The following is a 15148-nucleotide window of genomic DNA, read 5'->3' on the forward strand; positions in this document are numbered from 1 at the left end:
TTTTCTGTTTTTTGTAGAAATGAGGGTCTCACTCTTGCTCAGGCTGGTCTCAAACTCCTGAGCTCAAGCAATCCTGCCTCGACCTCCCAGCAGGCATAAGCCACCATGCCTGCTCTCCTTTCTTATTTATGTCTCTGTAAGACATCATCAAAGTTGAAGAAAGAGTGGAAATATTTTATGGTCTCAGTTATGATTGTGGATCATTCTAGCTGTTTGTAAGTGCCATGTACAAGTATTAATCCGTAAACATTTTCAGTTTTTTGAAAGTATGTTTTCATTTGGATTAAGACATACATTATCTCTTAATAATCCCAAGGAATAGGGCAGAATCAGTTCAGTCAGTCCCACTCATTCTTACTTGGCAGAGTATAAGTAAATAACAGAGTGAAAGAGTAGCTAAAAATGTTGGCAGAACCCTCTGTCCCTTTTAAAGTGAAGCACCATTTTGGTGATTGTAAAACAAAGGGTGACAGCCCGTCCCTTGGTTCCTTCAGTACGTCATGGAGTTGACATTCAATCAAGCTGCTAAGGGGGTCAACAAGGAGTTCACAGTGAACATCATGGATACCTGCGAGCGCTGTGACGGCAAGGGGAACGAGCCCGGCACCAAGGTGCAGCACTGCCACTACTGCGGCGGCTCCGGCATGGTAAGCGTGAGGCAGAGCCCCCTCTCCGGCGCCTCCCGCCTTGCATCCACCCACGCTGCTCCACACTGCTCCTTTGCTCTGTGCTCCTGTGGATATTCGTTCAGGTGCTCCTAGAATTCCGAGAGTTCATACCTAGGTGGGACTGTTTTGTCTAGAAGCTTCTCTGCTTTTCCAGGATTTCCTCTTTCTTGGTCAAAAACACAGACCAAGCAAGGAAACTATGCTGTCTTCTCTGAAAATGCACTTTGGGATATTTTGGTAATTTGAAGATAGGGAAAAGACTAAAAAAAAAATTTTTTTTTTGAGACAGAGTCTTGCTCTGTGGCCCAGGTTAGAGTGTGACAGCGTCAGCCTAGCTCACAGCAACCTCAGACTCCTGGGCTCAAGTGATCCTCCTGCTTCAGCCTCCCGAGTAGCTGGGACTACAGGCGCCACCATGCCCGGCTAAGTTTTCTATTTTTAGTAGAGACGAGGTCTTGCTCTGGCTCAGGCTAGTCTTGAACTCCTGAGCTCAAGCAATTCTCCCACCTCGGCCTCCCAGAGTGCTAGGATTATAGGCGTGAGCCACCGTGCCTGGCCTTCCTTTTTGATTTTGACAATTCTAATTACTTCACATTAGTGGAATCATACAGTATTTGTCTTTTTGTGACTGGCTTATTTCCCTTAGCACAGTGTCCTCAAGGTATATCTATATTGCAGCCTGTGTCAGAATTTCTTTCAAGACCGAATAATATTTCCTTATATGTATATGCCATATCTTGCTATCTGTTCATTGAGGAAGGATACTTGGATTACTTAGATGTTTTAGCTGTTGTAAGTAATGCTGCTATGAACATGGGTGTGTGTATATATCTCTTTGAGACCTTACTTGTAATTCTTTTAGATATATCCAGAATGAAACTGATGGATCATGTGGTAATTCTATTTTTAATTTCTTGAGAACTGTCATACTGCTTTCCACTGTGACTCTACCATTTTACATTCCCACCAACAGTACACTAGGCTTCTAGTTTCTCTACATCCTCACCAACTGTAGTTTTTTTCCCTCACATTTGAGATAGTTTTTATTATGTTTCCCTACTGAAATACTTCCAGTGACTCCCCATGCTCTCTGTAATTTGATGCAAATGCCTCAGCAAAATCCATATTAGTTTTCTTTTTTTTTTTTTTTTTTTTTTGAGACACAGTCTCGCTTTGTTGTCCAGGCTAGAGTGAGTGCCATGGCGTCAGCCTAGCTCACAGCAACCTCAAACTCCTGGGCTCGAGCGATCCTTCTGCCTCAGCCTCCCTAGTAGCTGGGACTACAGGCATGCGCCACCATGCCCGGCTAATTTTTTATATATATATATCAGTTGGCCAATTGATTTCTTTCTATTTATAGTAGAGACGGGGTCTCGCTCTTGCTCAGGCTGGTTTTGAACTCCTGACCTTGAGCAATCCGCCCGCCTCGGCCTCCCAAGAGCTAGGATTACAGGCGTGAGCCACAGCGCCCGGCCTATATTAGTTTTCTATTGTTGCATAACACTTTATGACAAACTCAGCGGCTTAAAACAATACCCACTTATGACCTTATATTTTCTGAAAGTCCAGGGTTAGGAGTCCAAGCACAGCTTAGCTGGTCTTCTACTAAGGGTCTCATCAACTCTAGTTGTTTTCTGTTTTGTTTCATAGTAGCCATCCTAATGGGTGTGAAGTGATACCATGGTTTTGAATTGCATTTCACTGATGGCTAATGATGTTGAGCACCTTTTCTAAGATTTGAGAGACATTTTTTCTTTGCATCAAATTCAGTCATTTGTCCTTCTTTCTATTTAGTAATTGGTCTTATTCATTTCTAGAAGCTCTTTATAAATTAAGGAAATTAGTCATTTGTCAATGATTTGAGTTGTATTTTCTCGAGTTGTCATTTGTCTTTTGATTTTGAATGTGATTTTGCCCATATATACATAGATATATATAAAATTTTCAACCTAGTTGAAAATCTTACATGAAAATTTCTTTGCCTTTCCTTTATTATAATGTAAGCATTTTTCATGTCTTTTGAGGTTTTTTTTTTTTTCTTTTTAAGAAGGGTTTTTTTCTTTTTGAGACGGGGTTTTGCTCTGTCTCCCTGCTAGAGTGCAGTGGCATCATCATAGCTCACAGCAACCCTAAACTTCTGCCTCAGTCTCCCCAGTAGCTGGTGAGCGCCACCGTGCCTGGCTAATTTTTCTCTTTTTTTTTTTTGAGACAGAGTTTCACTGTTGCCTGGGCTAGAGTGCTGTGGTGTCAGCCTAGCTCACAGCAACGTCAAACTCCTGGGCTCAAGCAATCCTCCTGCCTCCTGAATACCTGCCACTATAGGCATGTGCCACCATGCCTGGCTAATTTTTTCTATATATTTTTAGTTGGCCAATTAATTTCTTTTTCTTTTTTTTGAGACAGAGTCTCACTTTGTTGGCCAGGCTAGAGTGAGTGCCGTAGCATCAGCCTAGCTCACAGCAACCTCAAACTCCTGGGCTCAAGCAATCCTCCTGCCTCAGCCTCCCGAGTAACTGGGATTACAGGCATGTGCCACCATGCCCAGCTAATTTTTTCTACATATTTTTAGTTGGTCAATCAATTTCTTTCTATTTTTAGTAGAGACGGGGTCTCGCTCTTGCTCAGGCTGGTTTCGAACTCCTGACCTTGAGCGATCCTCCTGCCTCAGCCTCTCAGAGTGCTAGGATCACAGGCATGAGCCACCACACCTGGCCCCATCTTTTGAATGTTTTTAAACATCAATTTTGATAACTGAATAACAGTCCACAGATATAGCCAAAGTTACTTATTTGTAAATACTCCTATTGTTAAAAAAAAGACCAATTTTCCACTGAGAAAGTTAAATTGAGCTCATGTTCCTTTAGAGGATGCTCTTAGAGAAGAGGAGGATTCCTATGGCTACAGTTTTGTGGGCTGAGTTGCTGTCACTTGTTACAGATTTTTAAATTATTCATCCACCCTTTCACTTCACTTTCAGGGTCCTTCCTCCAAGGCCCTATATTGCTGTGACTTTTTTTTAAGACATTTCTGAAGTGAACATTGGGATAAGATAATAAGGCTGAAGTATATTTTCTCAAAATGTAATGTTTGACACCAGGAAAATTGTTTGCAACAATTTGCTAAAGGATTAGTCTTCCTGACATGCAAAGGGCTTGTAAGGATAATGAGACTAATCCAACAGCTCATTAGAGAAACTGGTCCAGGCTGAGCCCAAGAGGAAGTGCAAGTGACTGGTAAACGTTCCTCACTAGTCAGGGCAAGGAAAACCAAAGCAAGAAAATACCCTTGGCTCACCCTCCAGACTGGCATATGTTTCAGAGACTGGTATGGTCTGTGCTGGCAGGAAGGAGTTGGTTACCTTTGGAGGGGCTGACAGATGAGGGGCTCCTTGGAGGAGGGGGTGGGTAGATGGGGATGAGGGAGAAGTTGTTCTCGGGAGAGGGAAATTGTGTGTAAGCTCTGTGCACTGCCAGCCTGAGCGCAGCCCCTGCGCCTTTAATCCACAGTTAGTTTCTACCCGGTCTTCTTGTTCTCGTCTGATTTTGGCAGAGCAGCTCCCACTGTGGGGCTCACCTTAGCCCCTTTGAACCACAGTGTTTGATGCCTTCAACCACTTGCTCAGGAGGGATAGTTGGGAACCTTGGGAGTTGGGGGCAGGAAGAGACAGGCCAGGACACCAGTGGCTGTGAGAGCTGCTGTGTCGTTGTTCCTGAGTGCCTGCGCGGTGTGTGTATGTGTGTGTGTTAGTGAATGCCCAGCTCTCTCTTCCCAAGTGGCCCTGAGCTGTCAGAGGCCTGCGTTCCTCCTCCCCGGGAATTGCAGGCTCGGTGACCAGAGCACAGCAGCTGGGAGTTGGGAGGGTGCATCCAATTGTCATTTTCTTCTTTATTTTTCCAACTACTGCTTTTGTAATTAGAAGGAGAATAATCTTTTTTAAATGTGCTGCTCAGCTCTCAGGGGTTTTCAGGACTTCTATAGAGAGGCAGTAGCTCCTTTTTCAGTCTCATATAATCAACTTGGTGATCTGGAATTCAGAAGTTGGTGTGTTCTAGAAAATCAGATTGACAGTCTAAGCCCCTGACCTGTTTTCCTAGGCAGTATGTTTTAGTGTGTAAGCATGTAAAAAATAAGCCTTTCACAAAGCATTTTTCTTGTGCACATTGTGGTCCCGGAGCCATGGCCATCAGTTTACCTGCATACTTACAGGTACCATTTTTCTTCTCTGTTTCACCAGGAAACCATCAATACAGGCCCTTTTGTGATGCGTTCCACATGTCGGAGATGTGGTGGCCGCGGCTCCATCATCATATCTCCCTGTGTGGTCTGCAGGGGAGCAGGACAAGCCAAGCAGAAGAAGCGAGTGGTGATCCCCGTGCCTGCAGGTGGGCTCTCGGGCTCTCCATGTCCAGGGGCTTGGACAGGGCTGAGGTGGCTGCACCCCGTGTGACTTGGCTGTTGGTAGGAGCTGTGGTTGAGGCCCTGGAGCCCCAGGCTGGAGGAAGACCTAGAATCTTCTTGACTCTTCCTCTTAGTGCCAGTTATCCTTAAAATCTACACTTCGCATGTCACATTGGAGAAAAGAAAACTGAGTTGCACACCCTGCTCCTTTCTGGTGCAGGAGCAGTTCCTGACCTGCCACTTCTTGTCCTCTCTCTCCCCCCATCTTAAGTCGACGAGGCCAGCATTGTCCCCATTGCCACTCTGTTTATACCTCCTCTTCTGGACCTCCTGTGTCTCCTGGACTCCACATACACTGTTCCTATGTCTGAAACTTAACTGTCCACATCTTCTTATAGCGGTTAAGGTTCACTGTTCTTCTTGGAGACTCCAGCTTAGTGTTGCTTCCCCAAGAAAGCCTCTCTCCTCCCTGTTTATTTTTGTTTTTTGGAGACAGGGTCTTGTTCTGACATCCAGGCTAGAGTGCAGTGGTACGATCATAGCTCACAGCAACCTCAAACTCGTGGGCTAAAGTGATCCTCCTGCGTCAGCCTCCCAAGTAGCTGGGGCTATAGGTGTGTGCCACCACAGCAGGCTAATTTTTGTATTTTTTGTAGAGATGGGGTCTCACTGTGTTGCCCAGGCTGGGGCTGGTCTTGAACTCCTGGCCTTAAGTGATCCTCCTGCCTTGGCCTTCCAAAGTGCTGGGATTGCAGGCATGAGCCACTGTCCCCAGCCTTCCTTCCTGTTATTTAGATGTACTTTCTCTGGAGTTGTGACCTTTTCCTTTTAAAAACACATCTTTGTAATTGCACATTTATAAGTGTTATCATTTTATAAATACTTGTCTCCCCTACTAGACTGTAAACTCCCTGAGGTCCTGCATAGACCAGGCATGAGGCAGGTATTCAGTAAACTTTAATGAATGTCTCCAAGGTGCTCTTGTTCAGTAATCAGTTAGTGCATGTTGCACCTTTGGAAAGTTATCCTTGTTGCTGTCTTGTATAATTGCCTTGTTCCTCATTAGTAAGAAAAAGGAATGAATAAGGAACACGGGTGATAAGTGGATCTTGGGTAGAAAATGCTGTGAGAAGACCCACGGTAATTGTTCTCTTTTGAACTTCCTTCTAGGAGTTGAGGATGGCCAGACCGTGAGGATGCCTGTAGGAAAGAAAGAAATTTTCGTCACGTTCAGGGTAGGTGCTCTGCCCGCTGAGCTTCTTTCGGGCCCTTGGAGTAGGTGCAACTGAGGCTCTTCCTTGGAAGGAGCTCAGAGCTTCAGGGGAGCATGTCTTACCATTCATATTTCTGAGGGGGCAGTGGCCTCTTAGATGTTGTTGTTAGTTATCTGCTACCATGAAGGTGTGGAGTGAATACAACTTCAAGATGTTTACAAATTAGAAATATAGGGCATATAAAAATATAGACAACATCTCCTTGTGTTTTTATTTATGTTTCAAATTGATGATGGTGGCAGTATGTGTTTGTATGCTGTATACGAAGGGCAGACCTTGATTTTCTGAGATAATGGAGGCATTAAAGAAGAGAGTGTCTTCTACCAGCAAATGCACTCCTAGATGTACACCTGAGAAAAACTAACACAGGGGTAGCCAGTGGCAGGTACCAGGGTCTGTGTGACAGCCCTGTTTGTAATAGCAAGACACTGACAACGTCCTGCTGTCCTTGAACAAGAGAACGGCCAGCGGACGGCTGTGGGCAGAGTGCTGCAGGCAGTGAGGAGGGCACACGGCACCAGTTACAAACCACAGGGGAGGAAGGCAGGTTGTAAGAGGCTCTAGGGCACAGGTGACCACCTGCATAAAGCTGCAAAGCATGTCAGGTGGTATTATGTATTATTCAGGGACGTGGAAGTACATAGTGAAGGTGAAGAGTTGCTTGAAGGAACGATAAATGCTAAATTCCAGGTAGCGGTTAACTGAGGAGTGCGAGGAGACTTCAGCTGTGTTGGCAATATTTTGTCACCTAAGCTGGCTGTGGGCACCCCCTGCTTGACAAATTATTTACTTTGCCTTTTTGTATATGTCAAACATTCCATAATTTAAAACAAAGGCAAAAACAATGTTAAGGGTGAATATTCTAGGCTGAGAAAGATGAAGGCAGAAAGCTGGAAGCCGGTCTATGAAAAAAGATTGGTAGAGAATTCAGCTTCTATTCCCATCTAATAATAGAGAAAAAAGGCTGGTCCGAAGGTAGTGAGTTATCTCACGTGATTGTTCACAGTCAGTTACAGATTGAACTCCTTGTTCTACTACTTTCCCCCCTCCTCACTACTGCACTTGACTAGTCTTTAAACAAAAAAAAAATATATAATAAAAAAAAATAATAGAGAAAAAAGAAAAAGAGAGAAGAAGAAATAATTGAGGGCAAAGAACGTCGTTGAGACATAAGAAATAGTATTTATAAAATCAAGTTAATTCCTGAGCTGCCAGTAGCTTGTATCAAATGACCATCTGGAAGATAAACTATTTTCACCTTTGTAGATATGTCAGTTTGTTTTTGTCTATACTTTCCAATAAAGTAAGATTTAGAAAAAAATCTTCAAAAAACCAGTTTTACATTTTTATTTCCCTTCACAACTGAACAGCGTGGTCTGAGACTGAGGAAATCTAGGCACTCTTCCATCACAGCACACCAATGTGTAGAACGCGTCACTGCCAGGGCCTGGGGTGGTGCTTCCGTCAATGCTGTGCTGTAAGCAGAGAGGGCGTAAAGTTTATCAGCCCCCAGCTCGGTTCTGGCAAGTCTTGCAGCTGATGTTTAGTCTCACGCACAGCTGTCTCTGGTGGGCCATGCTCATCTCTCATGTTTGGCCTCAGGTGCAGAAAAGCCCCGTGTTCCGGAGGGACGGCGCAGACATCCACTCCGACCTCTTCATTTCTATAGCTCAGGCTATTCTTGGGGGGACAGCCAGAGCCCAGGGCCTGTACGAGACGATCAATGTGACGGTAAGAGGGCAAGACACGGTCTTTGCCACCCTTGCACTTCGTTGCTCTTTTTCTGAAATGGGAAACAGCTGACTAGTGGCATGGAACCTGTGTGTGACCATCATGCCAGGGGGACGCACAGGGGAGGGCATGAGGAATTTTAGGCTATTCCTTGGGTGTGGATCACAAGCCACAGGACTTGACTGTGGAATTAATCACCATGAAAAGCAGCTCCTGGCCGGCATCTGTTCCTCTGCTGGGTAGCGGGGCCTGTGAACCAGGCCACACCTGTGATGCAGAGATGCGTCGCCCTAGTATGTGCTCTCTGCATGTGTTTCCACCCAGCGTCTGACTGTGAGAACAGACGCCTCTGGTACCGAGTTATATACCCCTGGCCACCTCTGGTTTTAGGTTGTGGCCACAGCGAACAGCTTCTTGTGCACCACCTGCACCTCACCCCATCCGCCTCCACGCCCTTCCCACCTCCAGGTCCCACCACTCTTCGCATGCATTCGCTGCAGGGCCTTCTCCAGCCTCGGTGTGGGGTGTAGGGGATGTTGGGGTGACCCATCAAGGAGGTGGGTACTGTAGATCAAGGCTTCCACCTCTGTCCGAGGCCCCTTCTCTGGGCTTCTCCAGGATCCTGTGGGATTGAGCCTGGGGAGGGCCACACACCCTGTGTTGGTTCCTCCTGCTCCGGAGTCTCCTGCTTCGCTCCCTCACTCTTGCTTCGTGGGCTCACCTTCCCCAAACTCCTGTCCGCTTGTCCTGGTCCCAGGCCGTGCTCTGGGCAGACCCCAATGCAGCCCATTTCCATGTGGTTGTTAGCAACCTTGGTCCAGAAACCTGAGTGGAAGTTTTTTTTGAGGAGTTCTTTTCAAGATTGTCTTCATGTAGTGAAACTGTTTTCATTTGGGCAACTGAGGACCACAGGAGAAACCACAGACTTCCTTTCTTTCTCTTAAAGAGACAGGGTCTTGCTCTGTCATCCAGGCTAGAGTGTAGTGGTGTGATCATAGCTCCTGTAACCTCAAGTTCCTGGGCTCAAGCATCCTTCTGCCCGAGGCTCCTGAGTAGCTGGGACCTCAGGCACCACCACGCCCAACGACAGGTTTCCTTTCTTCACAGATCCCTCCTGGGGTTCAGACAGACCAGAAGATTCGGATGGGTGGGAAAGGCATCCCCCGGATTAACAGCTATGGCTACGGAGATCACTATATCCACATCAAGATAAAAGTTCCAAAGTGAGTGCCCGCTTAGGCCATGGCCAGGCTTGCCAGAGGGCAGCATGCTCTCTTCCACCAGGCAGGAGCCGGCTGAGCCACTCACCTGCCAGCGCCGCACCGAGCGCTCCAGGGCCGTGGTTCAGGCAGACTGCCTGAGCTGAGGCAGGTCCCTTCTCCCTTTGAGTAAGTGTGTCCTGCGCAAGTTCTCCATCTGTAAAGTGGACATAATGGATAGGGTGACCTCACAGAGTTATTGGGAGAATTAAATGAATAAGACATGAGAAATGCTTAGCTGTTGCCGCTACTGTTGATTTTATCATCAGTGTTATTACAGCTGTCTCGAGCATGAGAACGTAAGTGACCAGGAAGAGGGAGGGTCTGGGCAGAGTGCTGTGGGCACCGGGGTGGGGCGGGCCCAACTCTCTCAGGAGGCCGGGTATCAGCAGTGGTCCTTTTCATTAGATTAGTTTCTTATCTGCTTCATACACAGGCTTGTAAAAAAATCTTCCTCCTCGTAAACTGTACTTGGCACAGCCACCAAGATGGCGTTTTAACAACTGTGAGCATATTTTAGGAGCTTTTCTCTGCAGACACTTTGAGGCCCCAGGATCTCATCACTGGCTCAGTGCGCATCCCTGCCTGGGTCGGGGTCCCAACTTGGCCACATGCTGTGAGGGCACTGGCTGCATGTGTGTCCTTTAGAGAACTGCCCAGAGGAAGCACTCAGCCACCAACTGTGCTCCGCCCACAGGAGGCTGACAAGCCGGCAGCAGAGCCTGATGCTGAGCTACGCTGAGGATGAGACGGACGTGGAGGGGACGGTGAATGGCGTCACCCTCACCAGCTCTGGTAAGGGGTCACACAGTGGCATGTAGAGTCCTCCGAGTCCCTTGGAGGGTAGATGATTCTGGGCAGCATGTTGGGGGTTTCCACTCAGGGTCTTCCTGAAGCCTCTGAAAAGCGCAGTTGAAAGAGGGCTGCTGTGGGCAGGGACAGCTGGAGTGGAGCTGCAGCCCTCAGTAAAAGCTTCTCTTTTGTTCTGTATGTGTTCATGTGCTGAGGTAAGGGTTCAAGGGCGCTCCCTACTAGGTAGCTGTGTGTCTCAGCTGGCACTCTGAATTCTATCCTTGGTTCTGCCACTTGCTTTGTGACCTCAGCGTATCCCTCCATGATAGCTCCTTGCAGAAGCTTAAGGAAAAGATGAATTGGAAAGATGTATACATTCCTCACCCCAGACGCTTCTCCAGGATTTCAGAGTGTCTTATAACAGTGGTCCCTACCCTTTTGGCACCAGAGATCAGTTTCATGGAAGACAATTTTTCCATGAGTTGAGGGTGGGAGGATTGGGGAGGCAGAGCTCAGGTCGTGATGCCGGCAATGGGGAGCGGCTGTAAATACAGATGAAGCTTCATTGGCTTGCCGGCTACTCACCCCCTGCTGTGTGGTGCCCCCTTCCTAAATTTCATGGGAGACAATTTTTCCATGGAAAAACTGGGGGGCCTCTGGAGGTGATGGCAGAGGTCTGCAGCCCGTTCTCCAGCAGCTGTGGACCAGTACAATTCCTTGAAGCCTGGGGACCACAGCCTTATAACAACAGCAGCCACAGCAGTAAAAACTTAAGCTGGGCACGGTGGCTCATACCTGTAATCCTAGCACTGTGAGAGGCTGAGGTGGGAGGATTGCTTGAGGCCAGGTGTTTGAGACCAGCCTTAGAACCTTTATTGTTTACATGGTCCCTTGTCCTGATAGCCAGTTCTCTCATTCAGCCAGGATTTATTGGGAGCCTCCTGTGTGCCAGACCAGTTGTCACCTCTTCCTATTAACATTCTTAATGACATAATTTTGCTGAGGATAGCTTAACCTTAATATTTGCATTGGATGCATTTCTGAAAAGTGTATAACGTGAAATAGGTATCCCAAATTATATTTCTTTCTACTTACTTCAATTGTCATTTTCAGAGTTCTATTCCACTGGGAAATTTGGCTCCCAGATAAAATTTTGTAAATGGCATTTAAGAATCTTAGAATTGGCTTCACAGAATACTCTGTCATTCTGCTGCCTTAGGTGTGGCTAAGCCTTTCATTATATTGTGCAGAAAGTTATCTTTTCAATCTACATATGAAAATATTACATATAATTCCCATTTCCTGACAACTTCTCAAACAGTGGATTTTATTTACATAAGTAGACCCTGAATCTCTCTCTCTCTCTTTTTTTTTTTTTTTGCTGTCAGTGAGAATTTTGTTTTTAAAAAATCCAATACTGGCATTGTCCAGAAAAATTTAACAGGTTTATTTATAATTGTTATTAAGTTGAACTGCTGAAACTTGTTCATCAAAACATTTTGGCTTGCATTAATGCTTCATATATCTGCATTTGTTAAAAATTCACACACAAATGGAAATGGAAAAACTGCCAATACTTGATTTCTGTCCCCTATGTTTCTACTCACAATCATATATTTAGGTACCTTATGACCCCATGTGAAAAAAAAAACAAAACACCTAACATTCAAAACTACCAATGACAGGAAGAATAGAATTTTTTTTTTTTTTTTTTTTTTTTGAGACAGAGTCTCACTCTCTTGCCTGGGCTAGAATGCCGTCGAATCAGCCTAGCTCACTGCAACCTCAAACTCTTGGGCTCAAGCAATCCTATTGCCTCAGCCTCCCAGGTAGCTGGGACTACAGGCATGTGCCACCGTGCCCGGCTAATTTTTTCTATTTTTAGTTATTTTGGCTAATTTCTTTCTATTTATGGTACAGTTCTCCACGTATGCGGGGTGCTAGCTGGATGTCTTTTGGCATAACTGTTCCACGTTTGGCATGGATAGCACACAGGTTGGTGTCTTCAAAAAGGCCACCCAGATACATATAGGCCTCACTTGCCTCCTGTGAAGCAGCAAGAGCTGTGCTATAGAAGCACAGATCTGCTTTGAAGTCCTGAGCAATTTCTCGCACCAGATGTGGGAAAGGAGGTTTGTGAATCAGAAGTTCAGTGGACTTCTGATAACATCTCCTTTCAGGGGGTGCCACAGTACGAGGCCTGCAGCGGTGAGGTCTCCTCGCTCCGCCAGTAGAGGGCGCACTCTTGCGAGCGGCTTTTGTAGCCGGTTCCTTCCTGGGTGCTTTAGCACCTGTCGGTTTGCAGGAGTTTGCTTTGTACGACTGACCCTGGTGTAAAGACCTCCTTCCTTATCCCCTTTTCCTTGGGCTGGAGCTCAGGGAGCTGGAGGCGGTGCTGGCTGCAAACACAATTGACAGTTGGCTGTAAATCTGTTTGTTTTTTTTTAGAGGCAGGGTCTTACTCTTTTACCCAGTCTAGAGTGCAGTGGCATCATCACAGCTCACTGCAGCCTCAAAATCCTGGGGCTCAAGTGATCCTCCTACCTTGGTCTCCCGAAGTGCTGGGATTACAGGCGTGAGCCACCGTACATGGCCCAGACTGTCTCATTTCAAGCATTCAACAAAACTACACTTATACTAGAAGCAGTTTGTATTCACTTCCCAGTGGTTCACAGGATAAAGGCAGCTCGTGGCACTGTTTAATAGCCTTCTAGGCACACACGAGATAGAGTCATTAGAGACTGGTGAGTTATCTACGGATACAAATTGATTCCTAGATGTCTTTGAAGACTTGTTTTCATTACGGGAAAAGGGTACACAGAAGACATTTGGAATATATAGTTACTTAGGCCTAAAGCCTAAACAAACAGGCTGAAGTTTTTGATGGCTTTAGTATCTCTTGTTTATTTTTGTTCCTTAACGTAGCTACTGAAAACCTTAATAGCCGACCCTGGTGTCTCTCCCAGTCTGTGAACCAGAAAGACCACGGTGTGCTCAGGCACACTTAGTGCTCTCGGGGATAAGTGGGTACATCTCCTGTCAGCAAGACACAGGGAATTGGGGACAGTTTGTGGTTAGGTCACTACGTGACTCTTTCAGTGTGGCTCGTTGCTTTTCTTCTGGATCGTCATTGATTTTTTTTTTTTTTTTTTGAGACAGAGTCTCGCTTTGTTGCCCAGGCTACAGTGAGTGCCATGGCATCAGCCTAGCTCACAGCAACCTCAAACTCCTGGGCTCAAGCAATCCTTCTGCCTCAGCCTCCTGAGTAGCTGGGACTACAGGCATGCAGCACCATGCCCGGCTAATTTTTCCTATATATGTTAGTTGGCTAATTAATTTCTTTCTGATTTTAGTAGAGATGGGGTCTCACTCTTGCTCAGGCTGGTTTCTAACTCCTGACCTCGAGCAATCCACCCGCCTCGGCCTCCCAGAGTGCTAGGATTACAGGCGTGAGCCACCGAGCCTAGCCTCATTGATTCTTATGATGACACATACATAAGTACATTTAGCTGTGAGTGTAGAAACATGTTCCAGAGTTCAGTACATTGTGATCTGGGGATTGCACCAGGCCGTTTCTCTTCTCCAATGTGGCTGAAAGTGTTGGCTGGATATCGCCGTTATCTAGGGTGGAGGCAAGAGGAAGACAAGGGAGAAGACACTGAGGTGGAGTGGGAGGCAGTTGGAGCCTCCCAGCTCAGCCTGTGGGTGAGTCAGGCTGTGAGTATAGACCTGTGGGGCAGTGCATTCCTCCGAAGTCAGATCCTGGACTCCCGGTGGCCTCTCTTCCTGCAAACAAACATTCATTTAGCCTTTGCTGTGTTCTGCAAAATTATGCAGAGAGAGACCAGGTCTCTACTCTCAACAAGCATATGGTATAATGGAGGAAGGCAGGACAAGGATTGGAGAAACTTCACCTACAGGTACTTGTTAGACCTTTTTTCTTTCTTTCTTTTTTTTTTTTTTTGAGACACAGTCTTGCTTTGTTCCCCAGGCTAGAGTGACATGGCGTCAGCCTAGCTCACAGCAACCTCAAACTCCTGGTCTCAAGCAATCCTCCTGCCTCAGCCTCCCGAGTAGCTGGGACTACAGGCATGCGCCACCATGCCCGGCTAATTTTTTCTATATATATTAGTTGGCCAATTAATTTCTTTCTATTTATAGTAGAGACGGGGTCTTGTTCTTGCTCAGGCTGGTTTCGAACTCCTGACTTGGAGCAATCTGCCCGCCTCAGCCTCCCAGAGTGCTAGGATTACAAGTGTGAGCCACCGCGCCCGGCCCATATTAGACCTTTAAAGTAACACTAGGAGTTGTATAACTGTGGAGAAAACACTTTGGCCTCAACGGGTGATACAGGTTCATGGAATGAATGTCATCTAGTTTTTCTTCCCCTGGTATCACCCCATAAGCAGCCATTGAACAGCTGTGATGGGGGATTCCTGCCTGTAGTGAACTGGAATGTTTCCTCCTGTCCTGCCGCCTTGCCCCGTGTGTGGCACAAGCTTGGCTCACAGTAAATGTTGTTTGCGCTTGTTTTCATTTATTTTCCTAAGCACGGGCTGGGAAGTGCTCTGAGGGAAAGATGGGCATGTGATCCCTTGTCAGGAAGACCACAACTGGTGTGTGTGCGTGTGTGGGGTCTGGGACCTTCTGGTTCAGCTCTGCCGAGCAGCTCCCTTCCCTTTCTGTTGTGGTCACTGTCCAAAGATGCAGACCAGAAACACTGTTCGGTGCCCTGTCAGCTGGAGGGGACTTCCTCAGGGCAGTTCTTGTTTATTCTAAAGTGCAAACAGTGTGTACTTTATTTAAAGTGCTCTGTTTAAAGCAGCTTTGGAAATAAAGTGTTCACATTTGTATCCTCTAATGGACCAGAAGTCACCTAAGTGCTGAGGATATCCTGAAAGGACACGTCCTTCCTCCTGCCCCAGGCTGGTCCTTGGAAATCAGGAGTTTGGGAGAGAGGAAAGTGATACATTGTGGACTTCATTATCAATGTACAGTGGCTGACAGCTGATTGCTAACATTTGGT

At 46.5% G+C, this 15148-nt stretch overlaps 1 protein-coding gene and 1 long non-coding RNA gene across 3 annotated transcripts in view; one reads left to right on the plus strand and one right to left on the minus strand.

The window, feature by feature from the left end:
- The window catches only part of DNAJA3 (DnaJ heat shock protein family (Hsp40) member A3), a 31814-nt gene that overhangs the window by 11634 nt on the left and 5032 nt on the right, over window positions 1-15148 (plus strand). For both annotated transcript variants that reach the window (XM_012743770.2, XM_012743771.2), the window contains exons 5-10: window positions 495-647; window positions 4903-5050; window positions 6237-6301; window positions 7943-8071; window positions 9179-9294; window positions 10028-10125. In XM_012743770.2, coding sequence (XP_012599224.2) covers window positions 495-647; window positions 4903-5050; window positions 6237-6301; window positions 7943-8071; window positions 9179-9294; window positions 10028-10125 — 709 coding nt within the window. The remainder of the gene's footprint in view (window positions 1-494; window positions 648-4902; window positions 5051-6236; window positions 6302-7942; window positions 8072-9178; window positions 9295-10027; window positions 10126-15148) is intronic.
- Window positions 6008-9518, minus strand: LOC142862416 (uncharacterized). The gene is made up of 2 exons (XR_012913475.1): window positions 9380-9518; window positions 6008-6266 (listed from the first exon to the last, which is right to left on the minus strand). It is a non-coding gene; the product is annotated as an uncharacterized LOC142862416 (long non-coding RNA).

Source organism: Microcebus murinus, chromosome 19 (genome assembly GCF_040939455.1).
Source record: "Microcebus murinus isolate Inina chromosome 19, M.murinus_Inina_mat1.0, whole genome shotgun sequence".
In the NCBI taxonomy this organism is placed as follows: domain Eukaryota; kingdom Metazoa; phylum Chordata; class Mammalia; order Primates; family Cheirogaleidae; genus Microcebus; species Microcebus murinus.